The following is an 18,958-nucleotide window of genomic DNA, read 5'->3' as shown; positions in this document are numbered from 1 at the left end:
GAGGATTACAACATTTCTAAGAAATATCATATGGAAAGACCATACAAACTCCAGGCTATCTTTAAGGCCAACCTCTAGTATTTATGATTCTTGGACCCTAAGACTATGGCCAGTTTATCAAAGCACTCTGTTTGATAAAACTAAGAAAGGGTTTTCATGCTCTGGAGGTTATCTGGCCAACCTTTCGACAATTTAAAAACCTCAGATTATAGCAGAACAATCTGCAGACCAACAAGTCACTCTAAACTAACATGGTCTACAGAAAAAGCAATCTCTCTCAGGAATGAGCTTTAAAAGCCTCATGAGCAGTTTGGGAAATTACATAGCTGAAAGGATTATTATAAGCTTGAAAACACCATGCCCAGCAGGGGGCGGTGTGTCCCTCTGAACCATCATCTGGTAGAGAAAGGAAAGGTGGTGAAGGGAAGAGATGGTCACCCTGGTTGGTATCTTCCTCATTCACACATTCAATAAACAGAGAATGTAAAACAAACACACATCTTCCCCAAACAATACAGCATACCAAGAATCACATAAGTCACCATGTACTCGATAGACACTATAGCAAGTCTGAAGAAGAAGTGGACAGAGAGCAAGCCGACACGAGGTTAATGGTGAGGTTTGAGCATCTGTCATTCTGGCCCTTCAGTAGTACTGGTAGATGACCTCATTCTAATCCTGAGAAATTACTCTACATTCAATGATATTATCGTTGCATTACCCTACAGGCAAGGAAGCTACTTAAGTTTGGAATATACCAACTCCATGGAAAATTCTAAGCTCTTTGAAAAAAAAAAATGAGGAACTGGTCCGTTACTTGTGGGAAATAGGGATTTCTATTTCTATCCCTTTAAGGCATTTATGTCTCTTACCTAGAGCTTATTAAACATTCGAGCTTGTAAAGGAGATTTTATTCTATCTCCCTTTAGCTTACGCTGTATACAGACATAATGGCTGTTGATGCCTTTTTATTTTGGCTTCTGTTGTAATCTAAAATGTGGAAGTAGGAGTTCACTGGAGTTCAGTGTGAACTGGAACTACATACAGCTCAGAGGACGAACGCTTGCTTTGCATACACAGGGCTGCGGGCCGCCGTTCCTCAGTACTGAAAAGGAAAGTTTATTGCCCCAGGGGAACCATCATCCTCTGGATAACTGACTTTCACTTTTTTAGATTTTGACAACACTATGCTGACCCTAACTTCCGGCAGCCATGTGGAAGAACCTTTATGGTCTTTGAAATAGTCTTTTAGACTTTTAAGAGCCATTACCTTCTGTCTCTCAGATACACACACGTCCTTCAAAAATCAGCAACAAATTTTAAAAGTTTCAAATTCCTCCAAGTTTCTCAGTAATAAAATTACTTCTGAGGAAATTTTTAAGAATAAAATATAGTGTCATTTCTTGGCACCCAGGATAGGAACACGCACACTGACCACACTCCAACGGTAGGTGTGGGCCATGAGGAGTTCACGGTTAATAACAAGCTAACTGACTGTCGAGCACTGCTACCACAAACTCCTCAGCTACTCGGAAAGGCATATTCTGTATTTGGGGCTTCTCTGGAAATCTGAAAAGGCAGCAAAGAAGTCAACCAACTTTGCATACAGTTATCAGCAAACCCACCCCACGACGTGAACATGGAGCAGTTCATTTCTCATTAACCCAGCAGCTAAGGAGCTGTGCCCACGAACTCGTCAGAGGACGAGAACACTGTCCGAGAGGAGAAAGACTAATAATACTAGGATTTCAAGAGCTCACCTCCAGAAGTGTAGTTCAAACCCTTCACAGTTCTCTTTGCATTTTAGACAGGGGGCTCCAAATCCTTGCTCGTGACCTAAGCCCATCTGTTAAGGGGAGGAACAAAACGGGATCTGTTATTATACATTTTTTACATTTTTAAAAATCCAATAAATCACACTTTTAATTCCACTTAACGCTCTTGTTGATGGAACTCTCAAACAAATATTTTATGAGCTTCACACTGTTTAGCTAAGTCTGACACCGGGTATGTAAGTGGAAGCCGTGAGTACGTATGTAGCATTCTTTCTATTCTCATTGTTTTTATTCATGAAAGGAAGAGAAGCAAAACACAACTTTATAGAAGACCACAAATACTTAAAGTCACAAAACTCATGAACTCATGGCTTTGCCCCTTCTGTGCCCTGATTATAAGTTCAGGGAGGACACAGAGGGCGGAGACTGAAAAGCGAACAAATGTATGAAAGAGTTTAGGAATTATGATTAAAGGGTTATTTATATTATGAAAGTACAACCACAGCAGCTACACATATTGGTTGAATACCAGAAAAGGTTTCCTATCATACTTACCACTTAAATCTTACAAAACCTCACAAAACATCTGGGAACCAGGCACCATGTCCCTCTGTTCTTTATAGATGATTTCATTAAAACCCCAAAAGCTTTCAGAATTTGCTCAGGATGGAAATCTCAGTACGTTCTGGAACTTAGCTGGAAGCCTCCTCCCTGAGGGCTGCTCTCTCTTGGCACCCAAAGGTGTTATGAGGACTGACAAGGAGAAAAGCCATCAGCAGGCTTATCCAGCTGTAAATCTAGATTTTATACTGACTACCCTGGCAAGATATCCAAGATGGCGCTTTAGTGGTATTTTTGTTTGAGGGGTAACCAACAGTGGTCCACTTGGACTTAAGACCCACCCCGTAAATAGAGATTTAAGCCTGGTATTGAAAATCAAGCAGTTATCTACGGCTGAGAGGTCATGGACACTAAAGGAGAGCCTACAGCCACATTCCTAAACCAGTAGACTGTAGTCTAAATACATGTTCTTATATGCATTCTTATACCCAAAGACAAGAGTATCTCTCACTCCTCATCCAAGAAGTGTCTCTCTGCAGTAGGTGGAAACTATCATCGGAGTCTACAACTGGTCGAAATGTAGAGAGCACCTGGCTATGGCGTACCCAAGCCCCATGGTGCACCTACAGTAGGCCCAGGGAACATGGCAGGGGTGGGAATGTAAAAGCCAGATGCCTACTGCTAGATGGTACCTTCTACATGTAACAGGAAAGCTGCATGCATGAACTCTCAACAATATGGTCACCGACACAAGACAATGGTCACGGACACAAGACAATGGTCACGGACACAAGACAATGGTCACCGACACAAGACAATGGTCACCGACACAAGACAGCTGACAAGAGATCTCTGGCCTCATGTGAACACCGAGATGCGTGTGCTCACGAATCTGGGCTTCTCTGGAACCAACTTTTTGTTTCCCAAATACACGCACTTTCATCTTCTCTGAGTGCTCAGACTTAGTGAAGGCAGCAGGAATGTCCCTGACACAGGAGTTAAGTAAATGAGGGTAGAGATAGGTCACAACAGTATACACTATGTCCTGTGACCCAAAAGAAACAAAGTCCTAATTAAAAACAGACCCCCAAAAAGACACCTAGTTTTCAGAATCATTGCTATCAACCAAAGCCGTGAGACACAATTCCAGGCTGGCAGTGAACTAATTTGTCTATGACAGAAATGATTTTACATATCCACGTGTGTAGAGGGCCGCAATAACATTCGCCACCACTAGATGGCGCTGGCTTCCACTGTGTCCCACGTGGAAGGCCGAGCTGGACAAGATGGCGCTGGCCTCCGCCGCGCCAGCCGACTTCCTTTCAGGAAGTTAACTGTGTGCGCATGTACAAGGGTGCCTTCGTGCCAGGTCTTTGCCCACTCCGGGGCGTGCCTATTGAGATCATGGGTAAGCGACCAATCAGGTGTGGATGCGCCGCGCTAGGGTGTATATAAACCGCGCCATGCCGGCGCGCGGGGCTTCTCCTTAAGATTAATAAAAGTTGGGAAGTCCCACACCCGCGGATCCCGGCCCGCAGCAGCTCTCTGCTCCCAGACCCGGTGAGAGAGAGACCCAACCGCCTGGTCAGGTGGGCACTCCTGAGGCTGCAGAGCGGAAGAGACCACCAACACTGCTCACCCCTGCCCACATCCCTGGCCCAAGAGGAAACTGTATAAGGCCTCTGGGCTCCCGTGGGGGAGGGCCCAGGAGCGGCAGGACCCCTGCCACAGACACCGCCGGACCCTGAAGGAAACAGACCGGATAAACAGTTCTCTGCACCCAAATCCCGTGGGAGGGAGAGCTAAACCTTCAGAGAGGCAGACAGGCCTGGGAAACCAGAAGAGACTGCTCCCTGCACACACATCTCGGACGCCAGAGGAAAAAGCCAAAGACCATCTGGAACCCTGGTGCACTGAAGCTCCCGGAAGGGGCGGCACAGGTCTTCCTGGTTGCTGCCGCTGCAGAGAGCCCCTGGACAGCACCCCACGAGCAAACCTGAGCCTCGGGACCACAGGTAAGACCAAATTTTCTGCTGCAAGAAAGCTGCCTGGTGAGCTTGGGACACACGGAAGCAGAATTTCTCTAGAACCGGGCACGTTCTGTGTTTACCGGAAGTCCCACACCCGCGGATCCCGGCCCGCAGCAGCTCTCTGCTCCCAGACCCGGTGAGAGAGAGACCCAACCGCCTGGTCAGGTGGGCACTCCTGAGGCTGCAGAGCGGAAGAGACCACCAACACTGCTCACCCCTGCCCACATCCCTGGCCCAAGAGGAAACTGTATAAGGCCTCTGGGCTCCCGTGGGGGAGGGCCCAGGAGCGGCAGGACCCCTGCCACAGACACCGCCGGACCCTGAAGGAAACAGACCGGATAAACAGTCCTCTGCACCCAAATCCCGTGGGAGGGAGAGCTAAACCTTCAGAGAGGCAGACAGGCCTGGGAAACCAGAAGAGACTGCTCCCTGCACACACATCTCGGACGCCAGAGGAAAAAGCCAAAGACCATCTGGAATCCTGGTGGACTGAAGCTCCCGGAAGGGGCGGCACAGGTCTTCCTGGTTGCTGCCGCTGCAGAGAGCCCCTGGGCAGCACCCCACGAGCGAACTTGAGCCTCGGGACCACAGGTAAGACCAAATTTTCTGCTGCAAGAAAGCTGCCTGGTGAGCTTGGGACACACGGAAGCAGAATTTCTCTAGAACCCGGCACGTTCTGTGTTTACCGGAAGTCCCACACCCGCGGATCCCGGCCCGCAGCAGCTCTCTGCTCCCAGACCCGGTGAGAGAGAGACCCAACCGCCTGGTCAGGTGGGCACTCCTGAGGCTGCAGAGCGGAAGAGACCACCAACACTGCTCACCCCTGCCCACATCCCTGGCCCAAGAGGAAACTGTATAAGGCCTCTGGGCTCCCGTGGGGGAGGGCCCAGGAGCGGCAGGACCCCTGCCGGAGACACCGCCGGACCCTGAAGGAAACAGACCGGATAAACAGTTCTCTGCACCCAAATCCCGTGGGAGGGAGAGCTAAACCTTCAGAGAGGCAGACAGGCCTGGGAAACCAGAAGAGACTGCTCCCTGCACACACATCTCGGACGCCAGAGGAAAAAGCCAAAGACCATCTGGAACCCTGGTGCACTGAAGCTCCCGGAAGGGGCGGCACAGGTCTTCCTGGTTGCTGCCGCTGCAGAGAGCCCCTGGACAGCACCCCACGAGCAAACCTGAGCCTCGGGACCACAGGTAAGACCAAATTTTCTGCTGCAAGAAAGCTGCCTGGTGAACTCAAGACACAGGCCCTCAGGAACAGCTGAAGACCTGTAGAGAGGAAAAACTACACGCCCGAAAGCAGAACACTCTGTCCCCATAACTGACTGAAAGAGAGGAAAACAGGTATACAGCACTCCTGACACACAGGCTTATAGGACAGTCTAGCCACTGTCAGAAATAGCAGAACAAAGTAACACTAGAGATAATCTGATGGCGAGAGGCAAGCGCAGGAACCCAAGCAACAGAAACCAAGACTACATGCCATCATCGGAGCCCAATTCTCCCACCAAAACAAACATGGAATATCCAAACACACCAGAAAAGCAAGATCTAGTTTCAAAATCATATTTGATCATGATGCTGGAGGACTTCAGGAAAGACCTGAACACACTTAGGGAAGCACAGGAAAACATTAATAAACAGGTAAAAGCCTACAGAGAGGAATCGCAAAAATCCCTGAAAGAATTCCAGGAAAACACAATCAAACAGTTGAAGGAATTAAAAATGGAAATAGAAGCAATCAAGAAAGAACACATGGAAACAACCCTGGATATAGAAAACCAAAAGAAGAGACAAGGAGCTGTAGATACAAGCTTCACCAACAGAATACAAGAGATGGAAGAGAGAATCTCAGGAGCAGAAGATTCCATAGAAATCATTGACTCAACTGTCAAAGATAATGTAAAGCGGAAAAAGCTACTGGTCCAAAACATACAGGAAATCCAGGACTCAATGAGAAGATCAAACCTAAGGATAATAGGTATAGAAGAGAGTGAAGACTCCCAGCTCAAAGGACCAGTAAATATCTTCAACAAAATCATAGAAGAAAACTTCCCTAACCTAAAAAAAGAGATACCCATAGACATACAGGAAGCCTACAGAACTCCAAATAGATTGGACCAGAAAAGAAACACCTCCCGTCACATAATTGTCAAAACACCAAACGCACAAAATAAAGAAAGAATATTAAAAGCAGTAAGGGAAAAAGGTCAAGTAACATATAAAGGCAGACCTATCAGAATCACACCAGACTTCTCGCCAGAAACTATGAAGGCCAGAAGATCCTGGACTGATGTTATACAGACCCTAAGAGAACACAAATGCCAGCCCAGATTACTGTATCCAGCAAAACTCTCAATTAACATTGATGGAGAAACCAAGATATTCCATGACAAAACCAAATTTACACAATATCTTTCTACAAATCCAGCACTACAAAGGATAATAAATGGTAAAGCCCAACATAAGGAGGCAAGCTATACCCTAGAAGAAGCAAGAAACTAATCGTCTTGGCAACAAAACAAAGAGAATGAAAGCACACAAACATAACCTCACATCAAATATGAATATAACGGGAAGCAATAATCACTATTCCTTAATATCTCTCAATATCAATGGCCTCAACTCCCCAATAAAAAGACATAGATTAACAAACTGGATACGCAACGAGGACCCTGCATTCTGCTGCCTACAGGAAACACACCTCAGAGACAAAGACAGACACTACCTCAGAGTGAAAGGCTGGAAAACAACTTTCCAAGCAAATGGTCAGAAGAAGCAAGCTGGAGTAGCCATTCTAATATCAAATAAAATCAATTTCCAACTAAAAGTCATCAAAAAAGATAAGGAAGGACACTTCATATTCATCAAAGGAAAAATCAACCAAGATGAACTCTCAATCCTAAATATCTATGCCCCAAATACAAGGGCACCTACATATGTAAAAGAAACCTTACTAAAGCTCAAAACACACATTGCACCTCACACAATAATAGTGGGAGATTTCAACACCCCACTCTCATCAATGGACAGATCATGGAAACAGAAATTAAACAGTGATGTAGACAGACTAAGAGAAGTCATGAGCCAAATGGACTTAACGGATATTTATAGAACATTCTATCCTAAAGCAAAAGGATATACCTTCTTCTCAGCTCCTCATGGTACTTTCTCCAAAATTGACCATATAATTGGTCAAAAAACGGGCCTCAACAGGTACAGAAAGATAGAAATAATCCCATGCGTGCTATCGGACCACCACGGCCTAAAACTGGTCTTCAATAACAGTAAGGGGAGAATGCCCACATATACGTGGAAATTGAACAATGCTCTACTCAATGATAACCTGGTCAAGGAAGAAATAAAGAAAGAAATTAAAAACTTTTTAGAATTTAATGAAAATGAAGATACAACATACTCAAACTTATGGGACACAATGAAAGCTGTGCTAAGAGGAAAACTCATAGCGCTGAGTGCCTGCAGAAAGAAACAGGAAAGAGCATATGTCAGCAGCTTGACAGCACACCTAAAAGCTCTAGAACAAAAAGAAGCAAATACACCCAGGAGGAGTAGAAGGCAGGAAATAATCAAACTCAGAGCTGAAATCAACCAAGTAGAAACAAAAAGGACCATAGAAAGAATCAACAGAACCAAAAGTTGGTTCTTTGAGAAAATCAACAAGATAGATAAACCCTTAGCCAGACTAACGAGAGGACACAGAGAGTGTGTCCAAATTAACAAAATCAGAAATGAAAAGGGAGACATAACTACAGATTCGGAGGAAATTCAAAAAATCATCAGATCTTACTATAAAAACCTATATTCAACAAAATTTGAAAATCTTCAGGAAATGGACAATTTCCTAGACAGATACCAGGTATCGAAGTTAAATCAGGAACAGATAAACCAGTTAAACAACCCCATAACTCCTAAGGAAATAGAAGCAGTCATTAAAGGTCTCCCAACCAAAAAGAGCCCAGGTCCAGACGGGTTTAGTGCAGAATTCTATCAAACCTTCATAGAAGACCTCATACCAATATTATCCAAACTATTCCACAAAATTGAAACAGATGGAGCCCTACCGAATTCCTTCTACGAAGCCACAATTACTCTTATACCTAAACCACACAAAGACACAACAAAGAAAGAGAACTTCAGACCAATTTCCCTTATGAATATCGACGCAAAAATACTCAATAAAATTCTGGCAAACCGAATTCAAGAGCACATCAAAACAATCATCCACCATGATCAAGTAGGCTTCATCCCAGGCATGCAGGGATGGTTTAATATACGGAAAACCATCAACGTGATCCATTATATAAACAAACTGAAAGAACAGAACCACATGATCATTTCATTAGATGCTGAGAAAGCATTTGACAAAATTCAACACCCCTTCATGATAAAAGTCCTGGAAAGAATAGGAATTCAAGGCCCATACCTAAACATAGTAAAAGCCATATACAGCAAACCAGTTGCTAACATTAAACTAAATGGAGAGAAACTTGAAGCAATCCCACTAAAATCAGGGACTAGACAAGGCTGCCCACTCTCTCCCTACTTATTCAATATAGTTCTTGAAGTTCTAGCCAGAGCAATCAGACAACAAAAGGAGATCAAAGGGATACAGATCGGAAAAGAAGAGGTCAAAATATCACTATTTGCAGATGACATGATAGTATATTTAAGTGATCCCAAAAGTTCCACCAGAGAACTACTAAAGCTGATAAACAACTTCAGCAAAGTGGCTGGGTATAAAATTAACTCAAATAAATCAGTTGCCTTCCTCTATACAAAAGAGAAACAAGCCGAGAAAGAAATTAGGGAAACGACACCCTTCATAATAGACCCAAATAATATAAAGTACCTCGGTGTGACTTTAACCAAGCAAGTAAAAGATCTGTACAATAAGAACTTCAAGACACTGAGGAAAGAAATTGAAGAAGACCTCAGAAGATGGAAAGATCTCCCATGCTCATGGATTGGCAGGATTAATATGGTAAAAATGGCCATTTTACCAAAAGCAATCTACAGATTCAATGCAATCCCCATCAAAATACCAATCCAATTCTTCAAAGAGTTAGACAGAACAATTTGCAAATTCATCTGGAATAACAAACAACCCAGGATAGCTAAAGCTATCCTCAACAATAAAAGGACTTCAGGGGGAATCACTATCCCTGAACTCAAGCAGTATTACAGAGCAATAGTGATAAAAACTGCATGGTATTGGTACAGAGACAGACAGATAGACCAATGGAATAGAATTGAAGACCCAGAAATGAACCCACACACCTATGGTCACTTGATTTTTGACAAAGGAGCCAAAACCATCCAATGGAAAAAAGATAGTATTTTCAGCAAATGGTGCTGGTTCAACTGGAGGGCAACATGTAGAAGAATGCAGATCGATCCATCCTTATCACCCTGTACAAAGCTTAAGTCCAAGTGGATCAAGGACCTCCACATCAAACCAGACACACTCAAACTAATAGAAGAAAAACTAGGGAAGCATCTGGAACACATGGGCACTGGAAAAAATTTCCTGAACAAAACACCAATGGCTTATGCTCTAAGATCAAGAATCGACAAATGGGATCTCATAAAACTGCAAAGCTTCTGTAAGGCAAAGGACACTGTGGTTAGGACAAAACGGCAACCAACAGATTGGGAAAAGATCTTTACCAATCCTACAACAGATAGAGGCCTTATTTCCAAAATATACAAAGAACTCAAGAAGTTAGACCGCAGGGAAACAAATAACCCTATTAAAAAATGGGGTTCAGAGCTAAACAAAGAATTCACAGCTGAGGAATGCCGAATGGCTGAGAAACACCTAAAGAAATGTTCAACATCTTTAGTCATAAGGGAAATGCAAATCAAAACAACCCTGAGATTTCACCTCACACCAGTGCGATTGGCTAAGATCAAAAACTCAGGTGACAGCAGATGCTGGCGAGGATGTGGAGAAAGAGGAACACTCCTCCATTGTTGGTGGGATTGCAGACTGGTAAAACCATTCTGGAAATCAGTCTGGAGGTTCCTCAGAAAATTGGACATTGAACTGCCTGATGATCCAGCTATACCTCTCTTGGGCATATACCCAAAAGATGCCTCAACATATAAAAGAGACACGTGCTCCACTATGTTCATCGCAGCCTTATTTATAATAGCCAGAAGCTGGAAAGAACCCAGATGCCCTTCAACAGAGGAATGGATACAGAAAATGTGGTACATCTACACAATGGAATATTACTCAGCTATCAAAAACAACGAGTTTATGAAATTCGTAGGCAAATGGTTGGAACTGGAAAATATCATCCTGAGTGAGCTAACCCAATCACAGAAAGACATACATGGTATGCACTCATTGATAAGTGGCTATTAGCCCAAATGCTTGAATTACCCTAGATCCCTAGAACAAACGAAACTCAAGACGGATGATCAAAATGTGAATGCTTCGCTCCTTCTTTAAATGAGGAAAAAGAATACCCTTGGCAGGGAAGGGAGAGGCAAAGATTAAAACAGAGACTGAAGGAACACCCATTCAGAGCCTGCCCCACATGTGGCCCATACATATACAGCCACCCAATTAGACAAGATGGATGAAGCAAAGAAGTGCAGACCGACAGGAGCCGGATGTAGATCGCTCCTGAGAGACACAGCCAGAATACAGCAAATATAGAGGCGAATGCCAGCAGCAAACCACTGAACTGAGAATAGGTCCCCTATTGAAGGAATCAGAGAAAGAACTGGAAGAGCTTGAAGGGGCTCGAGACCCCAAAAGTACAACAATGCCAAGCAACCAGAGCTTCCAGGGACTAAGCCACTACCTAAAGACTATACATGGACTGACCCTGGACTCTGACCCCATAGGTAGCAATGAATATCCTAGTAAGAGCACCAGTGGAAGGGGAAGCCCTGGGTCCTGCTAAGACTGAACCCACAGTGAACTAGTCTATGGGGGGAGGGCGGCCATGGGGGGAGGGTTGGGAGGGGAACACCCATAAGGAAGGGGAGGGGGGAGGGGGATGTTTGCCCGGAAACCGGGAAAGGGAATAACACTCGAAATGTATATAAGAAATACTCAAGTTAATAAAAAAAAAAAAAAAAGATTAATAAAAGTTTGGTTGTAGCAAGGATCCGTATGTCCCCGCATGTTTTCTTGCCAGCAAGAGGTCGCGCGTGGGACACACGTGTTGGTCTATAAAACTTAAGCCTCACTGACATCCAGCTAAAGATGTCTTATCTTATGCTACATGACTGGGTAGGAATTTTCAACCTCAATTATGACAAACAAAAGGAAAAGGGATTTGAGATCCCCACTCTCATTCCTTGTTCATTAGATGTGTCTACTTCCAGACTGAGTTATAATCTGGAACGCAATTGTAAAACTTGATACAATAACATCTTCTGGAGAGGACGTAGCTCTCCAACTGTAAATCAACTTTCTTCTGATTTGTTCCTCCCTGAGGCTTCTGGGAGTGTCAGCCTCCCACTCACAAGTTGGATGAAGGAAAATGTACTACTCTACTCTGTAGACCCAGAACCATCAACCCCTGAGCTGTCGAAAGTCCATTCATTCCAGATCTTTTAAAGCACATTGCTAGAGGATCTGGGCTGCCCCAACTCTTTTGAATTTCAGTTCATGAGCTCTATTTGTTCTAATAGTTCCAGCAATTTCTCTCTTCAGTGTAATTCCATGTTCAGAATTCTCTGAAATATATAGGACCCAGAATCCTCACCACACATCTTCCCTTTCTTTGCCCTCAGCACAGACTACCCCAATTGGGCATAGTCCTCTTTTAATAAGAGAGATGGTTCTTATGTTTGGACACCCAGGTCTTACAGTCTAGTTTCTGCCCAGCTCTCTGTGCTTGAGAACTCTTGAGGACTAACAGAGATGATAGACAATGATAATCAGCATGGCTTCTGGGCTATGTAGGATGGGGTGGAAGAGTGATAAGGAAGGCCTGGATGTTAGGTCTTTGTCAGCTAAGGCAACGTAGCTGTTTAGACAATGAAATCCAGATCCTTGGACTCACGAACACTATAGTTTGTCTGCTTATGTGTAATAGTGATATAAGAAAATGATGAGAATTGCATAGTTACCAATATTAGAGAAAGAACAAAACAGAGAACTGTGAAAATGAAGGAAGACTATTGAAGAAGCGTCCAGAAAACTGTGGTCTCGCCTCACATTATCACCAGCTACATTCAATGGTTTTTGAAGTCATTTTTCTCCTCTGAGTTTCGTCTAGATAAGGAAAAGATATGAATCGGACTGACTCCAACTTTTTTGAAATTCTAAAATTACAATTGCAGATCGTATGTTGGGTAACGATTTATCTTCAGTTAGCCACTTAGCAACCTGCCCAAGCTAAATGGCTAAGCATGAAATGATCATCTGAGAAAGGCCGTGTATGATCAGCTCATGCGAGCCACCGTCACCTCCGTCTGTAAAGGACGTGTGGGACACAAGCAAGTCCAGCTGGGAGTGACACGGCTCAGTGCTGCAGTGTGTCTTTGTCTCACCAGCACTGTGTGGTTACATTCCCTGCAGAATCAGCATTGGTGCCTTAAAAACACATGGTTTTCATAAGTACACAAGCTCTGAAGCCGTCTACTTTATATAATTTTAGCAACACATTGCGGCCAGTGTCAATAGAAGGATATGACAGATTAAATTTTTTCTCCTTTATTGTCCAAGAAAACAACAGTTCCTCTGGATTGACTATATTCGGAGAAATCAGAGTTGGGCCTTGAGACTACCTATCGAGGTCCCCTGAAAGAATAAAAGTCCTTCTGCAATAGTCATCTTAAAATACTACTCACAAACAAGGCGTATTAAATAACCATAACTATAGGCTCCTGACACTTAGCCTACATTTCCATGACCCGAATCTCCAATCCCCTTCTTCTCTCCGTTTATTTTAGAGTTAGAAATGGAAGTGGCATCAATTTCTCCATAATAACAATGTCAAGAAACCAGATATGTTGGCGACATTTCAGGTGACCCTCTTGATCCAGAGCAGAGATTGCATGTTATATACTTGAAAGAGAAAAGTGGGGGGAGGGGAGGAAGGGGTATAAAACATCTGGTATTTCAAACATGGGCTGGGTTAATCTGGAGACAATTTGGATCTGGAAGATATTATACAGTGTTCAGGATGAGATCATGTGAGTCTTGCTGCCTTATAACCAAATTTCCCTGTGGAGCAAGACTTGTATGCAGTTACTAAATAAGCAAGTGTTACTCAGACCGTTAATCACCGTGGAATGAAGCTTCCCAGGATAAGAGATATGAAATATGCTATATTCTTTCATGTATGTGCATATATTTACACACATATTGGATACATAGGCACATATACATGCAAGTGTATATGCAGTGTATACAGAGATATATAAAATGTTATGTATATATATTTATATTGTAGTCATGGACAAAGGAATAACATTTCTAAACAATGTTTCTCAGCGACTGGATCTTGTAGAATCTGAGTAGTTTCTGTAGAGTCCTGCTCCCTTCCAAATCAATAAATCTTGACCCGTCTCTGACACAAGGTCTTAAAGTGTTGCAATTGTTTGGATCACTGCCTGTTTCCCAATCTCTACCAAGATACATACGCTTCCCCCAAAACGGAGAGGGGTAAGCTAAGTCAAACACTGACCTAAAACAGGGAGAGAGAGACCCTTTAACTTTTATATACCTTGCCAACTTTATCAGGTGAGGAAACAAAAAATCTAACTGTTATTAGGACTTGTGATAATTACCACTAATGAAATCTCTAGGTTTGCCTTTTCAGAATATCGAAATCTCCTTTCTCACTCGTCAAAATACATGAGAGGGGGACTAAGGAGACGGTTGTGCCTAGTTGCCTCGTCACCTCACTGAGAGCCTGAAGTCTTCTCCATTTGTGTGGTAGCTTGCTTACTGTGTGCCAAGCTCTAAACATACCAGGTTGCCTGCTCTTCCACACAATCTCTTTGCACAATCTCTCCTCGTGGTAACGTAGCAACACATTCTAACTCTGTATGTCACCTTGCTGTTTCAAAAATTTAATTCATCCTATAGCAGTGCAACCCTCCTTGTGTCCGATGTTTTTAGTGAGATAATGAAGTCCTCTTTTTCTCCAATGTCAGAGAAGATACTTAAAACCTGCCACTGCCTCATTTGTTCCCTTTCTCCTCCTGTAACTGTGTTCCCCAAGAGCTTTTCTGTCCTTGTCTGGGTCTCTATTCCTATTCCCCATCTGTCCAAATCTCTCTCTGCCCACTCTGCAGGCTCAATCCTAATCTTTAATACTTTGATAACCTTCTTTCATTCGCTGATTCCCTCTTTCCCACGGGTCTGGGTAGAAATCTCATTATTTAGTGCTTAACTGCACTGTGACAGTGACTGTGAGATGCTGACCGTGAGGCTGAAATTCTAGCAGCGCTACAGGGATTTGCTTATTTAACTGCTTTAATCGCGCGATCTTTAATATAGTAAGTACCCTGCCCCATAAAACTTCCACCATTTTCACAGGAGTGGGCCCGCAAGGGATTGTAGCAGGAAGAGCAGCAAGCATTCGTACTGCCAGACATGGTTCTAAGGGTTTCCCATGAATCAACCTGCTTGGTGTCCATAGTTCCATCGAAATAACAAAATGATCTGTGATGCAGGAGGTGTGCTATAAATATGGGTACAAGCATCGATTACTGCCACCTTGCTTTCATTTTTTTATGTTTTTGTTTTCTATCAAGCCTCTTTACTCACATGCCACACTAAAACAGAACTTTCTCCTTCCCTGTAAATGATTTTCTTCTCAATATGTTGGCTGTTCACTCTGTCAGGACCAGGAAGAGTCTTCCCAAACTCAGGACAGAGAATGACTTTTTTAAAAAAAAAATTCCCAAACCCCATTCTCTTTCTCAAGAAATAGATGAGGATACCCAATTGTACATACATGTACATGCACAGTTATAAACCAGTTTTAAAAATACTATATACAATGCCAGGCTTGATTAATAGAAAATTTCCAGAGATAAATTTATCAGAATATCTCTATAAGTCTATAACACAGTAGGGTCTTTATTGAATGGTTTTGTATAAGCGTCCATATAAGCTTTCTTACAGAAATCCACCTGGGATCAAGAATGAAGAAATAGCCACAGGACCTCCATACTATGAGGATGTTATACTATATGACTAAAATTGGGGAGAACTTGCGGCCAATCATTCTTATTTATATTATATATTTATTTATATAACACACACATATATATGTATGTGTATATATATTATATATATCACACACACACACGTGTGTGTCTGTGTGTGTGTGTGTGTCTGTGTGTGTGTGTATATGTGTGTGTGTGTGTGTGTGTGTGTGTGTGTGTGTGTGTGTGTACTAGTCCAGCATTCAAAAGCCAAAGGAACATGATTGTTGCTGAAATCACTTCTTAGTTTAGACTGGCTCCACGGAAGGGCTCTGCAATGACATGCACTTAAGCAACATGCCCTAAAAAACCCTCTTTATTAGCTATAAATGGGAACCTGAGTCCAAAAGGTATGCGTGGGAGAGCCTGAAAAGACTGTGGACGGCCGCCAACACTCCTAATTTGGTTTTATGTCAGTCATTTTCTCCACCACGGCTACAAAGAGGGGCCACTCAGCACACTGAGAAGCTTTATGTAGACTGTGCCCCAGGATTTGGATGGTGCCATCGTTCTTGACATCTGCCAAGTCCGGAGCATAATTTCTTCAGGATTGCCCCATTATACTGTGTCAGTGAGAGCAGGGGAAGGTTCCTGCACAGTGGTGGACAGACCCTTGTTCTCCACTTGTCTAATTGGCATGTATATAGGAACCAGGAAAGTACAGGCATGTTTTCACCAAACAGCAAAAGGAAAGGCTTGAAGTAATGGCTGAGAGAGCTGTAGAGGAAGCTGAGAAGGAAACAGGGAAATCCAAGATGACCTGGGAGTGAGTCCCCAAGGAGAAAGCACAGGGAAAGTGGGGTCTGGGGGTGGGGAGGAGTCATGCAGAATAAAACTCAGTTTCCATGGCAGTCAGGGAATTCAGATCCTAGGAGTAGAGAGTACTGCCAGCAGGGCCACGTTTTTGTAAATTTACTAATACCCAGACTTTCCACATTACCCCTTGCTCTGGACAACAAACCAAATGAAAATATCAAATGCATTTACATGGTGTGCTTTAACTGACTTAGAACTGTTATCTAACTTTTGCTGGGTTGGCAGAGTGCTTAGAGACATGGCTCAGTGGTGGTGTGGGAGCCAAGCGTGAGTAGAAAAAGAATGAGAGAAGGGTTTAGTCCACTGTGTTCTTTATTTACAGAGTTCCTATTGCAGAAGAAGTTCCCCATTAAAGAAGACACACAGCCAGCATTTACATTTGCGTAATGGTTCAGGAACATCCGGTCATTTGCCGAGCATGCACATACTTTCTACTTAGAGCAGCTATCAGATCTCAGTTGCATGCTAATTCAATCTCCCTTTACCTTGGCAGAACAAGCAAAGAAACTAAAGTTAAATGATTAGAGCGGGCCATCCCCAAGTCCCGAATGATGTCACAGAAGCTATGGCCCACTCGCTTTGACTCTCCCCTCTTCACAGAATATTAGACTGCATAAGTAATTCAAGGTTGAAGAAAGTTACCGCCATGACTCCTTCTGTACTTCTCACTACAGGAGGGAGATAAGACTCCATCCCAGCCATGATTTGGTGCCTAAATCCCACAAGTTCACCGGTAAAGACAGTTGTTTATTCTGTCCTTTCTGTTTGCTCTGTTCATGCTTCAACAATGGTGTGAGCTGGGGTCAGCTGGCTAGGCCAGCTGCCAGCCATGCTTCTGTTCACTTGAGGGCAAAAGGTTCAGGGGAGCTCCTGCTGAGATCTCTCATCTGTTTCTGTGGCCTCTCATTTTCTTCCAGGCTGGCCTGGCTACTTCCCAAAATAGGATCAGAGAGCCCCAAGGAAGCAGGGCGAGACAAGCAAGGTCTGTTGAAGGCCCAGCCTGGAGCTGACACTGGCCCATTCAATACCTCATACTGGGCCAAGGAAGAAACAACAGCCGGAAAGGGGAGGAAGGCGGATGGCATTTTTAAAGGGAAAGACTGCAGAGAGCCATGGAATTCTCTCGATTAACCAGTAGAGGCATACCAATCCCCTATCCTTGACTCTGTCCAATCAGCTTTGAAAGAGGAAAATAATTAATTCCAGAAATGGAACATATCCCAGGTTACTGAGCTGTGAGAAGTGTTTCTTTGTGCTCCGCATAGCCCCGGCTAGGAATAAATTGCTGAAGTGTGTCATGGCAAAATTGCTGACGGTCCCATCGGGTGCTTGGTGAATGGTGTGATCATTGTGCACGGCTCTCTTCCCTGCATGCTCACCTGTGATGATGGCGGTGGTGATGGCAGTTGTTTGTTTTCTATGTGGACACTCCAGACCTAGTGTGTCAAAATGTCAGTTTCAATTCCCTAGAGGGAGCAAGCACCGAGATCACCAGGATACACTAAGACCCCTGATACAATTCTGGGTCTCTGGACATTTACTTATTAGTGCGAAGAGACACCCAAGCATCCTTAACAGAGAATAAAAAAAACAATTAACAATTACAGAGCACGGTCAGCGTCTCAGACTAGTTTATCAAAACCAAAGAAATAGGACAAAATTAAAAATAAAACTTGTCCAAAAAACAAGCAAGTATCAAAGCTGGGATTTAAACGCGTGTGTGCAAACACCAAGCTCTGCTTTGCTTCCTTTAAACCCCTGTGCTACACAAGAGTGTGGAAGGCAGCGGTGAGTGTCCTCTAACTGAATTCATCTGGTTCTCAGAAGTCACATTAAACAACAATTCCACTGCCTTGGGTATGGCATCTTAAGAATGTGGAGTTGGGGTAAATATGTCTTGTCTCCCCTTCCCTTACACTGGGCCTATTTCTCTTTGGATATTTGCATCCTATTAGCACTGACATTTTAACACTTGCACTGTGGCCCAAACACTTCTGTAACAAACTTTGAATCTGTTACAATATTTAAAAGGTCGCACTTTGTAGCCTACCTTCAAGAAATCTCATGCGCTTTGGCATTTCCCACAGAAATAAGTTCTACATTTCTTCCCACAACGTGGAAGAGACATGGTCTGGCTGAGAGGAATTTAGAAAGATCTATGTCAAAGCTAGCAGAACAGTGGCTGAATTAAAAACAGGAGCTCTGAAAATCAAGCGAGGCACACTGCGAAGTTCGCAGCCTTTTCGAAGGCCCAAAGACCGTCTGGAAGAGCCGTGGTCAGTACTCGCATGGGATGCTATTACTGTGCAGATTCTCAACAAAGGGGACATTTTCAGAAATGAACCTTCAAGTCCATATTCACCAGTCCCACTACTGTACACATTAGAATGCCATTTCAAGATACATCACTGCCATCACCTACCGTCGCTTGCCCGGACTTCCTTCTCCCTTCATTTAGGGCTGTGAAACGCAGTTGCCTTCGAATAAGGAAGGTTTAATGGTGTTTTTGCTTGCCCTTTACTGTTCCAACCTTTTGCTACAAGTACTGGTTGATCTAAGGTAGGC

At 43.6% G+C, this 18,958-nt stretch overlaps 1 protein-coding gene across 1 annotated transcript in view; it reads right to left on the bottom strand.

Moving 5' to 3' along the window:
• The window catches only part of Tes (testin LIM domain protein), a 46,268-nt gene that overhangs the window by 16,486 nt on the left and 10,824 nt on the right, over positions 1 to 18,958 (bottom strand). Inside the window, 1 exon segment of the mRNA NM_001039344.2 lies at positions 1,761 to 1,846. Coding sequence (NP_001034433.1) covers positions 1,761 to 1,846 — 86 coding nt within the window.

Source organism: Rattus norvegicus, chromosome 4, assembly GCF_021556685.1.
Source record: "Rattus norvegicus strain SHRSP/BbbUtx chromosome 4, alternate assembly SHRSP_T2T, whole genome shotgun sequence".
Lineage (NCBI taxonomy): Eukaryota > Metazoa > Chordata > Mammalia > Rodentia > Muridae > Rattus > Rattus norvegicus.
This window is presented reverse-complemented; position numbering and strand designations above follow the sequence as displayed.